The 17,992-nt window shown below is 40.4% G+C and overlaps 1 protein-coding gene across 2 annotated transcripts in view; it reads left to right on the forward strand.

Moving 5' to 3' along the window:
• USP6NL (USP6 N-terminal like) overlaps positions 1 to 17,992 on the forward strand; it is a 136,599-nt gene that overhangs the window by 66,011 nt on the left and 52,596 nt on the right. For both annotated transcript variants that reach the window (XM_038741023.1, XM_038741022.1), the window contains 2 exons: positions 12,540 to 12,613; positions 14,118 to 14,200. In XM_038741023.1, the coding sequence (XP_038596951.1) occupies positions 12,540 to 12,613; positions 14,118 to 14,200 (157 nt within the window). The remainder of the gene's footprint in view (positions 1 to 12,539; positions 12,614 to 14,117; positions 14,201 to 17,992) is intronic.

Below are 17,992 nucleotides of genomic sequence, written 5' to 3' on the forward strand. Positions count from 1 at the left end.
GTAAGCTTGTTCTTTAACTTTGGTGCACGACTGATTTGTGCTTAGGCACTCTGACTATGAGAGCTGTCTCCTGTACTCAATACAGCGAATCATTTAAACTTTTTCTGTATACATTAGTTTCCCCCATTCATAAATATTTCTTTTGCCATGTTATGAAATTGATGGGTATTTATCCTGATATTTCATCGAGGATAGGTAATTCAGGAGTACAGTGCAGGTGAATAAAGAGTAGAAAATCCATTGTTAAAGACTGATTATAGCTTTATTTGTGAGGCAGAAAAAAGAGTACAACTCAAAGCTGGGTGACAGGTGTATGAATTTTGTTCTCTCTGTTCCCATATTAGCATCTTTACTTCTTGAAGCTTGCTGTAGCTTCATCCTTGAGTTACTTCCTCCCATCCATTGATCTCCAGTTCTTCCCTTTCTTTTCTAAAAGGGTCTAAATCCTTCCATGGAATCTAATGTGAACAGCGTTGGTCATTCCCATTTTAAAAGCTACAGTCACCAAACCCACCAGACTAATTACTCTAGTATTGTGCAAAGAATGATGTACAAAAGAAACAGAATGTCATGTGGCTTAGTAATATTTAAGTACCATTAATAAGAGAGTGACATAGCAGTAATGACCGGTTAGAGAAAAGAGGTGCAGACTACACTCGGAAGGGAGAGGAGCTGAAATACAGAACCGGAGATGTCAGATGCTTAAATGCAAAAGAAACGCATTAGTCATTTTATTGACTTATGCTGGTTGGTGAATCCCAACCAACCCCCAGGTTACAACTTGACCATTCATTCGTTTTTCTAGGATATTATTTAGTTAAATGACAGGCACTGATTTATGATAGTCATGCATTCGCTCAGGGGCTGGGAACCTGTTCACCAACTCTGTTATACTGTACTCTCACAAGCGCTTTGCCCAATGCTCTGCACACAGTGAGCAATCAATAAATATGATTGATTTCTGTAGATGTTCCAGAATCATAAGACCTTTGATTTTGTTTGCAGAGTTTCACTTTTACAGCTTCTGCTGTATGCGTTCCTCCACCCTCTGGTACAGTTCTCCCTGTATCTATGTCCTTGAAGTTGTGCTGTGTTCACTGAAAATGCAAATGAATTGTAGTTGGTTTCATCATGGTTTTTTGAAGACTTCCAACCCTGAGGTACTCTTATAATTCTTTGCTGTTAGGGATGTCTTTACTTCCTATTGAAATAAAATAGAATTTTATGGGATTTGTCTCTTGGACTGTGAAAACAAGCTCAGTTTTGTAACATGGAAATAGTTCCTTGGGAAACATCTGAACCAGGTGATCATTGTGAATTATTTGAAACCAAGTATATTTTCAATAAATCCAGTGTATAGTCATGTAGAATATAGTTTCAGTGTTGGAGGCAATTCAACAGGGAAGGTTATTTTGAAATTATCAGTTTTTTCTCTCACTCGGCTCATTCTCTCTCTTGCCACCCCAATTATTGACTTCTAATCTGTGACCATAACCTTTCAGGAGGCCATAATCTTTACTACGTAGCCACCTACTTAACTATGCTGATGTCGAGTTTCCATTTTATTTATGAGTTCTTAAGTTTTGTATTTTCATGGAAGAGTACACAAATGATTTATGATTATCACTGTATTTATGTTTGTAATGGAAACTATGTACAAAAGATATCCCTCTTGTCATAAGTGACATCCTCTCTACCCAGCCCTTTCTTAATGAGGCGTAGGAGGAACTATCAGTCAGCTAGTAGCAACTCATTGAATACCTACTAGGGGCATGATTGAGTAGTGTAGAAATTACTTTATTTGGTCCTTGCCCTCAAGGAGTTTACAGTCTAATAGGGGAGATGGATTACTAAAGTAAATTACAGGTAGGAGGAAGTACTAAAGTATAAAGTTACAAATAGTAAGCTTGATTTGTGAGTTCTTAAAATGTTCAGGTTATGGGGAAAGGCAAAAGAGGCAGTTAGGGGATATAAAATGAGATTAGGGAAGACTTCCTGGTGATGGTGAAGGGTTTTGAAGTTTGTCAGATATGAAGCAGGAGGAGGCTCCAGGAAGGAGGGCAGGACATGAGCAAGAAGTCATAAAAGGGAGAGATGAGAATGAAGCACAAGTGAGTAGATTATCCTGACTGGTAGTTTAAGTAGTAATAGTGTTTATTCAGTGCTCACTGAATCCTGAGCACTGTACTAAGTGCTGGGAGGGAATACACAGGTGGGAATTAGAAGGTCTCTATCCCTGGGGGGTTCACAATCTAAGAATATAAATGGGGGGAAAAAGGACTGCTGATAAACTGTCTCCAGACTGTCTCCTGTCTCTAGAACTCATAAATTTGTTATGGGCAGGGAATGTGTCTGTTATATTGTACTCTCCCAAGCGTTTAATACAGTGCTCTATGTACAGTAAGCACTCACTAAACACGATTGACAAACAAATCCATAGGGAATGAAGACACATTATAACGCAACACTGACAAATACACAAAAGAAAACACAGTCAGTAGGGTACTGTGGCTAGAGGAGCAGAATAGTGTAAGTTTGGAGACAGAGAAGAGGTTGGATTAGTTAGAGGGAAAGAGCTAATTAAGCTCTTGAGCACTTGATATTAACCCAAACCTCAGTCCCACAGGATTTATGTACATATCCATAATTTATTTATATTAATGTTTGTTTCCTCCTCTAGACTGTGAGCTCCTTGTGGGGAGAGAATGTGTCTACCAACTCCCAAGCACATTAGTACAATGTGCTGCACACAGTAAGCACTCAGTAAATACCTTTGATGTATCAACTCGCAAAATTAATCACTTAAATTTTTCTTAGGAGAAAGGTTAGTTACCTTTTGTGGATTTGAGACTGAAGATGGTTCTTCCTGAAATGCCACATAATTGAAATTGCAATTAGAATTTAAACTTCAAAAGCAAAATTCCTGTCTTCTGGAGTCAGAGTAGCATATCTGATCTGGAGCATAAAATTGTATATATTTGTAATAGCTTTTGCAATTTAATTAAAATATGTTGCTTAAAAAGTGGACTACCTACTGTACATGCTATACCTAATGTAACTTTATTTTCTAACAGGGTGGTTAGTTCGGCCTAGTGGATAGAGGATGGGCCTAAGAGTCAGAAGGATATGGGTTCTAATCCCAGCTCTGCTTACATGTCTGCTGTGTGACCTTGGACAAGTCACTTCAGTTCCTCTGTGCCTCAATTACCTCATCTTTAAAACAGGGATTAAGATTGTGGGCCCCATATGGGACAGGGACTGTCACCAACCCGATTTGCTTGTATCCACCCCAGCATTTTGAACAGTGTAAGCACATAGTGCCTAACAAATACCACAAATATTATTATTAATGTAAGCAAGGATGGCAACTGCTTTCTTTTTGAAGTTTTTTTTTAATTTTAATATGTAAATCTTGTTGGAAGAGAGTAGGTAATTGAAACAGGCCACTTTGTCTCATGTGTGTTCAAGTGTTTCTTGCTCTATTATAGCAGTGCTAAAAATTCCAGTCTTAAAGGATGCCATCACAGCATGTTATGAAGCTGCTTTTTAAAAAAATACTCCAAACCCTTGTTTATTATTAGTTGGAATGCTGGGTGTAGGCTGGCGTGGTTCATACTTGCATCCAGCCTGAAAGACATGCTTTTTCTCAACAAATATCATCTTTGTTTCAGGATCCATCATCCGTGCAGCCACAGTGAGGTCCATTTTACTTAGTAAAAATGCAGATCGCATGTCAGGCTTTTCCTTCCCAATTTTCTCCCTTCCCTTTTCCAAAAGGTCTAACATGACCCCAACCCCCGTCTTCTCGTAGTTTGAGCCAGCATTCAGAGTGTGTGATTTGCCTTGTAGTCATCTAGCAAACTGCTGATACTTGATAAGTATAAATAATGGTAACAATTGAAGTTACTGAATTTACTCCATGAGGGCTAAAGCTGTTGGTAATTTTCAGGACTGGACTGAAAATCGTAAGAAGGGCTAAGTAAAGTTTTACATTACAGTTTTGTGCTTGATTTGCTCTTCCACCAAAACGTAATAAAGAAAATGTAGTAGTGGTCTGTACTGATGTTTGACTGGATTTTTAATTGGCAATCATCTATGTGGATTAATTGAACATAGTTTTGTTGTTAGAGTAAAATTTCAAAGAGGAACTAAATTTTAATGCAGGTTTTTATTCTAAAAGGTACTGTTCAGGGAACTATTCATTTGAGCTATATAAACTGATTTGGAGTTATTTTACAAAATCATATTTACCAACATTATGTAGTGTAATGCTTTTTAAAATCGTACTCGGCCTAGAAATATTTTTATTGTGCTTTTGACAAAACTAACTGGCTTCATTTACAAAAGGCATTGAAATACACAAAGCTAAAGATATTTTCCGCTATCTTTTGAAGCGATCAGTGAAAAAGGAAACTAAAGTAGTTACTGCATAGTTTTATCATTTCAGAGCTGTATTGAGTGTTACAGTTCAGTTCTAGTTTTCCAGACAAATGCAAACACTTTGGCCCAATATGTGTGCATATAATTATGAAAATTTCTGCATGGTTTTGTTCCTTTCATAAGGTTCCAAATTGGTTTAGTTTCAAAGCTGTATTTTGTTCCTCTTTGATTACCATAACATTCTTGGAACACATAATATTTTAATAATACTAATATGGTAAGAAGAGCTTTCATAAGTACACTCAGCAGTCTTCATTACCTGGAAGTGGTTTTTAAGATTGCAGAGCTTTGATTTCATTTGAGGGGTGAGTGATGTAGAGTGACTGAATGTATTACTGTTTTGATTATGAAACAGTCTGATTTGGGGTAATGATAAAGGCCATTGGAACTAACAGTTTGTTAATATGTGCCCTGATGGCTATGCACAGATGCAGAACAGCTGTTGGTATTACTTGAGGTCAGAGGGCAACCTTTGTTCGTGTTGTGGAATGTGTAAATAAGCAATATTCTGAATACACTAACCACAAATATATATTTTTTTATTTGGGTAGAGTAAATCTTCCAACTTTTAAATCAAGCAGTGTGAGATGTAAGATCAGTATAAATGATTCTTACGGAGGTATACCCCAGCATGCAACCACATTAGGATCCTTGGAAACGTGATTGTATTATGGGGTACATTATACCATAGATTTGCCTGTGGTAAATTAAGATCCAGTTTAGACCTCTAAAATTCCCTCCTGAAATCCCCTTTCCCAACTTTTTCCCACCCCCCTCCTGAACTATCTCATCCTTCTCCATCTCTCTCCAGAGGAATACGTTTCCTATACGTTTTCCAAATACATCCTCTCTAACTGTGCCTTCAACCTCATCCTTTCTCACCTTCCAAAATCACCTGCATCCAGCCTTCTTCCCTCCCTGACTACCATCTTCAACCACTCACTCTGGCCCCTTCCCTTTTCTTTCAAAAACTCGCACATCTCGCATTATCCTCGAGATCCAACAGTCACCACCTCTCTTGTTTCATTCCTGCACAAACTCCTCAGAGCAGTAATATCCACCCACCACCTCCACTTCCTCTCCTCCAGCTCCCATAATGTCTCTCTCCTTCACTGACTCTCTCTAAGGTCATCAGTGACCTCCTCCTTGCAAAATCTAATGGATTCTACTCTGTGTAATTCTCAGCCTTACTGTCATTGTAGACAATTTCTTTCTCCTGGAAATGCCATCTCTGCTTAGTTTTACTGACACTCAGTTTTAGTTTTACTTCCTTCTCGCAAAATCTAACATATTCTACTCCAACTAATCCTTTCATTCTCTTGGAAACACTATCTATCTTAATTTTACTGACGCAGGTTGTTTTACCTCCTTTAATTGGTCTCCTTATCAGTTTCATTCTCTGGCTCTTTTTGTTTCCCATCCCCTAACTGGGGACATCCCTCAAAGCGCTGTTCTGGGTCCCCCTCTCTCCTTGACACTACTGCCAATGGTATCCACTACCACGACTTCAACTCCCACCTGTGTGTAGATGACTCTGTCATCTATTTCCTCCTCTGCAATCTTGCATTTCTTCCCATCTCCAGGCCATCTCTACCAGGGATTGCGGTAAGCCACAACTGGGAACAGGAACTTCCTGAGGTCTGCAGACTCGTTGCTGAAGTTGCTGGTGCTCTGACTCTTGCTCTGTAGGTTTCGGCATGTTATAATGTGGTTGCCTTCACCTCTTACCCAGCAATTGGGCTACATAGGACACCATCCCTTAGCTGTTTGAGAGTGAATTCCACCCCAACAAGCCTACTGGCATGCTGCTTTTTAATCCCAGGAGGCTCGAGGGAGCATATAGGCAAGATCCCCAAGGAAGTTTATGGTCACTGTCCCTGCAGGTCTTAGGGAAAGATTAGCCAACATCCATCATTTGGGTGGCTGGTGACATTACTTGAAGATCTCAAACCCCCAGATTCATGTGACATCATAGTATGCTGTGGGGCAGTGTAATACCATGGCTCCATCAAGAAGGTTTGGCAGAAGCCCTTCCAAATGCAGGACATTTTTCTTGAGACTCTGGCCCCCACCCTTTTCTCCAGAACTTCTGCACTCACCTTGCAGGTCCCTCTGAACATGGTTACAGTTTCTGAGATGTGGGGCCACGTGGCACAAGCCGAAGCAGAGGGAGACTGGGTGTTCAAAATCCAAATACCGGGCCTGAGTGCATCCAGCGTCTCATCCACACTGGGTGGGGAGTAGCCGGACCTGAAACCAGATTCATTCATTCATTCAGTTGTATTTATTGAGAGCTTACTGTGTGCAGAGTACTGTACTAAGGGCTTGGGAAGAACAAGTCGGCAACATACAGAGACGATCCCTACCCAACAGCGGGCTCACAGATGAAAGCCCACCTTGCCTGCCGTGGGTGTTTTGGTCATTCACTTGAAGGGAACAGGCCGCTCTCGAGGATAGCTCAAAGTCCCTTCCAGCTCTAGAATTCTGTGATCGGGAAATGGTGCAGGCCAGTGACTTCTGTACGCTTCCTTTAGGCTGTAAACTTGTTTACACCTGCTGTTTCTGTTGTATTGCACTCTCCCAAGCGCTTAGTATATTCAGTCATATTTATTGAGTGCTTACCATGTGCAGAGCACTGTATTAAGCACTTGGGAGAGTACAACAAAAAACAGATACGTTCCCTGCCCACAACGAGCTTACAGTCTAGAATGGGGGAGATAGATATTAATATAAGTGCGTGCCCTGCACATTGTAAGCACTCAATAAATACCATTGACTGACTTTTCACTTCCAGCTTTGGTTCTCGTCATAGAAATGTAGCTAGCTTTCATTTTTGAATTTGATGTTACTGATGGTGAGGTCTTTTCATATTTATTAAGTGCTTACTGTGTGCAGAGCACTGTACTAAGCACTTGGGAGAGTACAGTATAACAATATGAGACACATTTCCTGTCCACAATGAGCCTACAGTCTAGAAGGGAAGACAGACATAAATATAAATAAATAATGGCTGTGTACATAAATGCTGTGGGGCTGAGGGGGGTGATGGTGAATAAAGGGAGCAAATCAGGGTGGGGCAGAAGGGAATGGGAGAAGAGGAAATGAGGGCTTAGTTATTCAGTCATTCGATTGTATTTATTGACCCCTTACTGTGTGCTGAGTACTGTATTAAGTGCTTGGGAGAGCACAATACAACAATAAACGGACACATTTCCTGCCTACAATGAGTTTACTGTATCCCCTTCTCCTGGATACATTTCAGAGAAGCAGCGTGGCTCAGTGGAAAGAGCACAGGCTTTGGAGTCAGAGGTCATGGGTTCAAATCCCGGCTCCGCCAAGTGTCAGCTGTGTGACTTTGGGCAAGTCACTTAACTTCTCTGGGCCTCAGTTACCTCATCTGTAAAATGGGGATTAAGACTGTGAGCCCCCCGTGGGACAACCTGATCACCTTGTATCCCCCCCCAGCGCTTAGAACAGTGCTTTGCACATAGTAAGCGCTTAACAAATACCAACATTATTATTATTATTATTACTGTGTGAGGGTGCTGGGGGAAGACAGACATTAAAATAAATAAATAAATTACAGATGTATACATAAGTGCTGTTGGGCTGGGAGGGGGGAAGAACAAAGGGAACAAGTCAGGGTGATGCGAAATGGGAGAAGTACTTAGTACAATGTTCTGCACACAGTAAGCACTCAGTAAATACGACTGAATGAATGAATGAAAGGGGCTTAGTCAGAGAAGGCCTCTTGGAGGAGATGGGCTTTCAGTAAGGGTTTGAAGAGTGGGAGAGTAATTGTCTGTGGGATTTAAAAAGGGAGGGTGTTCCAGGCCAGAGGCCAGAGGATGTAGACAAGAGGTTGGCGGCAAGATAGACGAAATGGTGGTAATAATAATTATTATTGTATTTGTTAAGTGCTTATTATATGCTGAGCACTGTTCTAAGCTCTGGGGTAGATACAAGGTCATCAGGTTGTCCAACATGAGGCTCACAGTCTTAATCCCCATTTTACAGATGGGTAACTGAGGCACAGAGACGTTAAATGGCTTGCCCAAGGTCACACAGTAGACAAGTGGTGGATCCGGTATTAGACCCCACATCCTCTGACTTCCAAGCCTGACCTCTTTCCACCGAGCCACATTGCTTCTCTAAGTATGAAGGTACATGTACATGAAGGTACATGAAGGCTTCAAGAAGCTTTTTCTTGAGACCGGCAATCCCTACCCCAATTTCTGTCTGCCAGGGTTGGCCTCTCTGTTGTGTTGGTCTTCTAGTAGTCCATGGGTGTCACATTGTTTCACTGTGTCTTTTACCTCCTTTATTTCCCCCTGCACCTCTGTGCTTGGGTGTGTCCCCTTTTAGTTCCTTATACGGCAGCTGCCTTGTCATCCTGCTCTTATCCATTCTCCTCACATGTCCCATCCTTTGGAGCTGTGTTGCCGTAAACACTGCTTCAGCACTGGTGAAGTGACTGCCTTGCGGGACTTCGTGGTTGATGATCTTGTCTGGCCACTTGATGTTGTGTCTGGTTTGTAGATGTGGCTGGATCTAGGTATGATTTCTGAGCTGATCCAGTTCTCACAGCCACCTAGAAAGTTGGATGCCCCAATGATCAGGGAAATTTTCAATCTGAGCGGGAGATTGATTCCCTGATGGTGCCACATGCTGCCTTTCAGCTTCTGCAACTCACACTGGTCTCTGTTTGAATCAAAAGGCAGTGTTCAAACCTTGAATTGGGGTGAAATCCTGGGAAGCGGTGTGGTCTAATGGAAAGAACATTGGCCTGGGAGACGGTGGACCTGAGTTCTAATTCTCTGCCACTGAACTGACTGTTTATGTTTGTTGCCAGGCATTGTAATTAAGCGCTGCAGCAGATATAAGCAAATCAAGTTGGACGCGGTCCATGTCCCACACGAGGCTCACGGTCTTAGTCCCTATTTTACAGGTGAGGGAACTGAGGCAAAGAGAAGTGAAACGATTTGCCCAACGTCACCCAGCAGACAAGTAGTGGATCCTGTATTACAACCCAGGTCCTGCTCTATCCACTAGGACACGTCACTTGTAAGGAAGTCCCATTTTGTCTACACAAGGAAAAAAAAAATACAAATCCAGCAGATTTTTTGAATCCTTCTCTTTCACCTCACCAACTATTTAGATTCAAATATAGCACAGGCTTTGTGTTAAAAATATATTAATTGCGCAGTAAAAGGCTGGTAAAGCAACCAGTTTTGAAATGGATGCTAGAATTGATCTTGGCTCTCATTAAAATTAGTTAATATTCTTCCTGTTGAAAGCAGCACTCTCCCTATCCAAAACCCATTAATTTTCTCTATATAAGTAGGAATAGTAAATGCCCTTTAAATATTAGATCACATCTCCTGAGTGACAGTTTGTTTAATCAAGATATCATTCACTGCATTCAAAACCAGTCAAATTTCCTTTCTTTCAAATCTTTTCCTTAAAGAGTTGTCATTTGAGATGTTTACCATCAACATTGTCAAATTTATTTAGTTAGCACCTGTATTGTGCAGGCTACCCTACCAGGCCTTTGAGGGAGGTGTTTAGAGAAAAATTAGGTAGCCCTGGCCTTAAGGAGCTTCCAATCTAAAGGGTAAGACAAACAGAAGCAGTTAACAGTTTAACATTATAGGGTCACATATGGAACAAGTGCTGCCTATTGAGGTCCCCTCAGAGCTGTTCAGAGATCCTCCTTACCAGTCCATCAATCAATAAATCGATCATATTTATTGAGCACTTAGTGTGTGCAGAACTCTGTACTAAGCATTTTGGAGAATACAGTATCACAGAGTTGGAAGACACACTCCCTGCCTACAAGGAGCATACAGTTCTTGCTTCCAGAACAATGCTTGGCACATAGTAAGCACTTAACAAGTACCATTATTATTATTATTAGGGCAAGTCACTTCGCTTCTCCGTGCCTCAGTTACCTCATCTGTAAAATGGGGGCATGGACTGTGTCCATCCTGATTAGCTTGTATAGCTTGTATCTATCCCAGGCTGTGAGCCCGTGGTGGGTAGGATTGTCTCTGTTGCTGAATTGTAGTTTCCAAGCACTTAGTACAGTGCTCTGCACACAGTAAGCGCTCAGTAAATAAGATTGAATGAATGAATTCAATGAATGAATGCTTTGTACACTGCCTGGCACATAGTGTTTAACAAATACCATAAAAAAAAATTAGATCTGGGGGTACTTTTCAAAACTTGGCAGTGTATCATATATCTTAATTGCTTTCATCTCAGTTTCTTTGTTTTAGCCAAACTCTGGTTAAAATGCTAGTATTTTCAAGATTTAACCATTGCTCTATGGCTTGTGGCATTGGTAACTTTTTTTCTAAATTATTTTAAAATGGATTAAATAAGGATGTCAACCACATAGGAAGAGGGAAAGGTAATACTGTTGACTGAAGAAGTGAGCATATGTTTGACTGAAGGGCATGAGTAAATCTTTACTCTGTCACAGAGTTATGCAAATACAAAAATAAGGACCCTTTCCACAGGTTTTTATGTTAACTTTCTATGGAATCATTATTTTAAAAACTTACTATTTAACATTTGTTTTAGAAATTCTCCATTTTGAGTGGCTGCCATACAATTTGTCATACAATTTCCATGGTGAAGATCAACTTGTTATTTATTTACTGTCTGTCATATTGAAAAGATATTTGACTTAATGGATATGTCCAGTTATATTTTAGGAGGCTGGATGTTGGGAAAACATAAGTGGATCGAGGAAGACATTAGTTTCTAAAGGCATATTTAGCAATCACTATCCAAGTCTCAGTGAATAATAACAGGGTCTTTCGAGTATTTGGTCACATTGCTAAGCAACTAGATAGAGTAAAAATGAATATAGATTCTATAAGCTTTAGCTTCATATGCTTACCCTTCTTTCTTATCCCTTCAACAATTTTTAAATGAAGTAGAGAAACCAGAATCAAATATGCCACCTTGCTTCAAAAATCTTTAAAGTTGGAAATCATAGATTATTGCAACTCCTTAAAGTGTAGTGGCTTTTTAAATGCTTTTAAGATTTATGTACTCTTGCAAGCTAGGCATCAATGGCCTTGGGGTCTTTTTTTAATTTTTACTTTGGGTGGGGAGAGGTCTTAGGATCTTAACCATGTTAAGCAGTGTTCTTCAAGTATTCTTGGCTAAATAGCCTTCCAATTGCAGTTACTTCCAAGTGGTCAGTAACTTTAACTATTCCTACCCCCAAAAGATCATTTAATAAATATTGCAATAATTTTGTCCTTTTATTTGATCGGATTCAGCTACACAGATGTCAGGAGTAAAGGTGATAAAAAATCTGGTCTTCCATATTAGGTGGGGTAGAAGGTTGGAGCTGGAAGGGATCGAATAGGAGGAGCAAGGATAAAAAGGAGAAAAGGGAGGGGAGTGAAAGAGGAAATGGAGCTAGAGCAACGTAAGAGAAGAAATGCCACCTCCTGCCACTTCTGCATTAAATATTCTCAAGAAGCTCCCATAATCTGGACATGGTGGTAGAATTCCTTCAGCTTAGTTTGGGTGATGATAGCTCCCTGTGTACATCTATGGATCTCTCCCCAGAAATATCCTGGAGTTTCCGGTACGGCAGGGAAATAAATGACCATTACAGCTGTAATAGCTATTCGGTCTCCCAGACGAAAGTGGGAGTCTGATAGCTTCCAGTGGAGATTGTCTGTGTGACAGGATGGGAGCCCTAAAATTTCTGACCATCTCACTTAATGCAGACTATCTGGTCCTATTAGGGGGCATATTCCTTCTCTGCTAGATTTGTTTTCCCTAGTGGCCCTCCACACCCATTTTAACAGTTTCCCCTCTTCTCCTTTGACCTTACTGCTACTGAGCTATGAGTCCTGTCCAAAAATGGAGACAACAGGTCTTGGGAGAGAAGGGAGAATATGGAACTGGGTGCATGCTTGCTCCTGGGAAGGGAATAAATATCAGGCTGGGCAGTGGACTGGGGAGGGAGAGCCGGCTTAGCTGCATAATGAAAGGCCTATCGGAACCTTAATCGGGCTCTGTCGTTTGCAGTAAAGTTCTTTGCAGTGAGGCAAGTTTTCAATTCTCCACAGGTTCAGACACTGAACAGGATGTGGCACTCAAACTTGCCCAGGAACGAGCCGAAATTGTTGCAAAGTATGACAAAGTAAGTATTCCTTCTTATTCTTTCCACAACTCTGATTTTGCATCAAAATGAAGAATTAGAAATCCTAGAGAGCAAATTTTCAGCATACTTAATATACACATTAAGAACTGGGTGTTTTTTTCCACTGGGTGTGAGGCAGGTCTGTTTCACATGTATAGGATAATTCAAAGAATGTTATTAAATGCAGTTTGGAGCTGGCCTGAGATTTCACACTTTTCTGTAAGTGAAAGTAGTAATTTTGCTCTAATTGTAAAGATTCATTCACATTTTTATTTTGCATTCCTTCTTATTTATTATCATTTTAATTATTGTTATCACTGCCATTATATTAGAATGATTTTTAAATTATGAACACTTATGGGCTTGCAATGTATGAAACAGTATACTAAATGCCTTGGAAACAGCATGGTTTAGTGGGAAGACATAGAATGGGAGTCAGGAAACCCAGAGTCTCATCCCAACTCTGCTCCCACCTGCTGTATGACCCTGGACATGTCATTTAACTGATCTTTGCCTCATTCTTTTTTTAATGGTACTTGTTAATCACTTATTTTGTGCCAGGCACTCACCTAAGTGCTGGGGTAGATAAAAGCTAATCAGGTTGGACACAGTCCATGTCTCAAATGGGGCTCACAGTTTTAATCCCCATTTTAAAGATGAGGTAATTGAGGCACAGAGAAGTTTAGTGACTTGCCCGAGGTCACATGGCTGACAAATGGCAGAGCCGGGAGTAGAATCCTAATTTTCTGATTCCCAGGCCTGTGCTCTTTCCACTAGGCTGTGCTGCTTCTCATTTCCTCATCTATCTAGTGGGGATAAAATACCCGCTTTCTTTCAGTTTTATATATGAGCCCCTGTGGGGTAGGATTCGATCTGATTATCATGTACCTCAGTTATCAGTTACCTCATCTGTAAAATGGGGATTAAGACTATGAGCCACATGTAGAACATGACTTGTGTCCAACATAGTTAGCTTGTATCTACCCCAGTGCTTAGTACAGTGCCTGGCACATAATAAGCGCTTAACAAGTACCATTTAAAAAAAGAAAAAGATTTCATGGTACAGCGACTCTGGCTCTTCCAGTTCTGTGATCCTGTAATTGCAAGTCTTAAAATCTTGATGCATTCAGACAGGGCACGTCCATGAAGGGCCCCCAAGTCTGCAACACTGGTCTCTTGTGAGGCTGTTCCAAACCAGATATGGCCCTTAGCTGCTCTCACACCATGCTAACAAGAGTGGCACTCTGTTATATGTCATAGAGACTGCCCATTCCTCTTTTAAGCTCTATTGCTAAAAATAGTTTGTAAAGTAGTGAGTAGAATTGATTGGTGGGTAGTGTCTTTCTCCCAGATTCTAGTGACTTTAATAATAGTGCCGTATGTCAGTAAAACAGTACCATGTGAAGAAGAGCGCAGCACACATTTATACCCATCTTAGAATATAGTTATGTCTGTTTAATTACTGAAGCCTTTCCTCTACTATATCTTTTTAAAAATATTTTAGGGGCGAGAAGGTGCACAGATTGAACCATGGGAAGATGCTGATTACCGTGTTTACAAAGTCACCGATCGATTTGGATTTTTACAGTGAGTTGCTTAGATTCAAGTCAGTGGCCACTCTGTAATGTTTCTGTGTCTGCTTAATATGAAGTATTGATTTTGCTAGACATGCTGTTAATAGAATTCTATTTTCTGAATAATATCAAAAATCCCCTCAGTGCTTTGTGCTCATTAACATTCCCAATGATTTGACTCTGTATGATTGGAATTGAAATGTAGTTGAGGAAATGAAGTATATTAGATGGAATATAATGATAATGAAGTAGAAAAACGTTTATAATCTAAAAATAATAAATCATATTTTGACAAATGGACTTTTAAATCATCAATTAATGGTGTCACTGATATGTAACCTAATAAAGGACATAGTTGAAAATAGTGTTGTACTCTGCCAAGTGCTTAGTACAATATTCAGCATGCAGAAGAGGCTCAATAAATACTATTGGCTTATTATTGCTAGTTTTCTATAGGGCAGCGGGGGAAGGAGAAAGCATTATTTTGCTCATACCCAATCTAATAGTCTTCTTGCTCATTTTAATGTTTGATCAGAAATTATTTGCACCTAATCCTGTCTCAATAAATGTAAACTAAAAGTAACCGTGGCAGATATGGCAAGTAACTCAGTAACCTAACTCTTGTCAAGTAATACTGCTTTACAGATTCATATGACTAGGAAAATCCTGGAGTTTGTATTTACACAAAGGCTGAGTTGTTAATTTTGAAATAACTGGAACAATATTTTAATTGACGGTGCCACCAAAATTGCATTGGACTCTGAACAAATTGGAAAATATACTAGACAAGATGTGTTAGTTCATTCTTCACCTTGAGTTTGCCACCTATAGAAAACACTGTATCATAAGTAGAAAAGAACTGCAAGCGGTAAAATATTAAAAGTAGAAAGGCAGGCAGAAACATTGCATAATATTACTTAATTGGAAATTCAAAGTTACAGAAGGGAAATTAAGAACTGTATATCGAAGAGAAAAACAGACTCCTTTAGCCAAGAGCAAGGTTCTTGCATTCTAACTATCATGATAATCCAGCTTTTAATCATTGAAAATTCTCCTGTCAAGGGAAAAAAGCTTAGTTACCAGACATTTCTTGAGTAGGAATAGTAAATCCTTACCCAAAATGAAGTCTGTTAGGAAGGGAGTAATCCAAGGGAAATCCATGTTTTTACTGCAGTATTAAAGCATGGGTCCCACCTAAATTTTCTCCCCAAGGCAGAATTTCCCCTCTTACTGAGAGTCTACTATTTTCTCGTATGTACTCTGAGTAGTTGCAACCACCACAATGTCCAGAAATTACAAGAAGGGGCCTGGAAATTTCCCTGCCAGAGTGGAATTTTGTAGCAGCATTTTTGAGCTAAATTTGTCTCTGACCAAGAGAATTGGGATGGAGTTTGTGGAAATACTGATTAAAGGGTGTAGAGTCTATCAGTGTCTATGACATGTGAGCATAGTTTTGAAATGTGATACATGCAGTAAGGAAAGACTTGATAAATGGAATGTTTTAAGTACAATTGAGAATTTCAAGAAAGTTTGGCATACAGGAGACTGCCCTTCACCCCCAAACCCCAAGCCCAACACTCTCCTTTGCCCACCCTGCTTTCACTTTGATGGTTAGAAGCATCGGTCACCAGCCTGGGCAGCATAAAACCCCAATTGCTACATATGTTTTCAAACACATGCCTTGCTTATTTCTCCAGTCTCTTGCCTATGATTGATCTGGGACCAAAAAAAAATGTTGCTGAAACTTGATCTAAACATTTTAAGGAAACCCAAAAAGTACAGGAAACCAGTAGATGTTATCAATCAATCATATTTATTGAGCACTTACCGTGTGCAGAACACTGTACCAAGCAACTGGGCGAGTATAGTACAACAGGGTTGGTAGATATGTTCCCTGCCCACAGCGTGCGTACATTCTAGGGGGGTGGTTAGTCATAATCCCTGCACTCTCCTGCCCACCTTTTCATTTTGCCCTTTTCTTGATAAATACCTTATTATTAATAATTTGTTAAAATTAATAAAGCCATAATAGGTGTATTTGTTAATTGCTTGTTACGCGCCAGACACTGTTCCAAGCACTGGGGTAGACACAGTCATTGTCCCTCTCTCACCTCGAGGTCTTAGTCTAATTAGGAGGAAAAGCAGATAATTCAACCTCATTTTACAGATGAAGAAACTGAGTCATGGAGGAGTTAAATGATTTTCCCAAGGTCACACAGCAGGCCGGTGACAGAGCCGAGATTGCAGCCCAGATCTTCTGACTCTGTAGCCTGAATTCTTTCCATTAGGCAAAAAAACTTGTCTCTCTCAACATCAGTTTACCAGCTCTGTTATACTGCACTCTCCCAAGTGCTTCCTACAAGTGTTCTGCACACAGCAAGCGCTCAATAAATATGATTGATTTAACTAGGTTTATAATGCTCATTGCAAATCACAGTTGTAGAATTGTTTGCAAGTGCGTTGTGTGAATTTTTTACTCATGATAGCTCCAATAGGTTTCAGAAATCTGTGCTCCAGTGCTTTAGTAAACATACAGTTTTTACTACAGTTCTATCAAATAATTCCCTGTGGTTGACAGAAAAAAAGAGGACACCCAGCAACTTCCTCTCCAAAACTTCCCCTCCCTTCTCTAAATGCCTCTTCTCTTTACTTTGGTCTCTCTACCTTCTTAGTCTTCTCTTTCCCCTTTGCTAACACATGCTAACATACAGATGAGGTTGTGGCAACTGCCCCTTTAAATAAGGACTGTTTTGCTTTATGTTGAGTGGCCGTGACTGCACAACAACTAGTCATTAAGAAAACCAGTCTGTCTTACAGGGACAGAGAAAGCAGTGCAGCCTGGGAGGAAGTAAAACAGAACAGCCTGGAATTGGACACTGGTTTTAAAAAAAAGTGCCAGCACTTCCATTCAGTCTGATTTCAGCCTTTCTTCCTGCTGTTCTTCCGCTTTTGACTAGCAGGAAACAACCGCCAGCTCAGCCTTGATACCTGCGGTGCTCTCTCTTCTGGCACCAGCTGCAGAGTGAGCTGGCGTCCCTCTGCTGCTGGGATTTGAAATACTTTGCTTCTCTATTTCCTGCGTGCCATGCCTCTTCTCAGAACAGCAGGCACCTTTAGCTACCTTGCCCTCCATCCCCACCCTGTTGCAGTTTGAGTGAATTTTGAATTTCAGCTTTGCAGGCCTGCTAATAACAGTGGTCCACCAGGCACTTTCTGATGATGATTGTGGAATTTGTTAAGCTCCCTCTATGTGCCAGCGCTGGGTTAGATACAAGGCAATCAGGTTGACATGGGGCTCACAGTCATAATCCCCATTTCCCAGATGAGGTAACTGAGGCACAGAGAAGTGAAGTGACTTGCCCAAGGTCACCCAGCAGACAAGGGGCAGAGCAGGAATTAGAACCCAGGTCCAGTCTCTATCCAGTAAGTCATGCTGCTTCTTGTACTAAAAGGGTTGGAAGGTTACCCTCCCTCTTGTCCTGATAATATTCTTTCTCTACTTGGGGAATAGTGATCAGAGAGAAAATGTTTAGCTGTATTTCATATAATTGCATTGGGTGCCAAGGGATAGGTGATTTAAAACACTAAGTAAGATAGTTTTAAAGAACAAAGTTTTGTGAAAATTGGAGCAGTTGTCTTATGGTGTTCTGTTAGACTAACGTGTTAAAATTGTTGTACTAATACATTGCTAATATTGAAAATTATTGCCAGGCTGGGGCCCTCCAGGTAGAAGGATTCAGAACACTTCTTGGAATAAGGCTGATGGATACCAATCCTCAATCTCTCCCATTGTGTTCTTTAAATG

Source organism: Tachyglossus aculeatus (assembly GCF_015852505.1).
Source record: "Tachyglossus aculeatus isolate mTacAcu1 chromosome 12 unlocalized genomic scaffold, mTacAcu1.pri SUPER_6_unloc_1, whole genome shotgun sequence".
Lineage (NCBI taxonomy): Eukaryota > Metazoa > Chordata > Mammalia > Monotremata > Tachyglossidae > Tachyglossus > Tachyglossus aculeatus.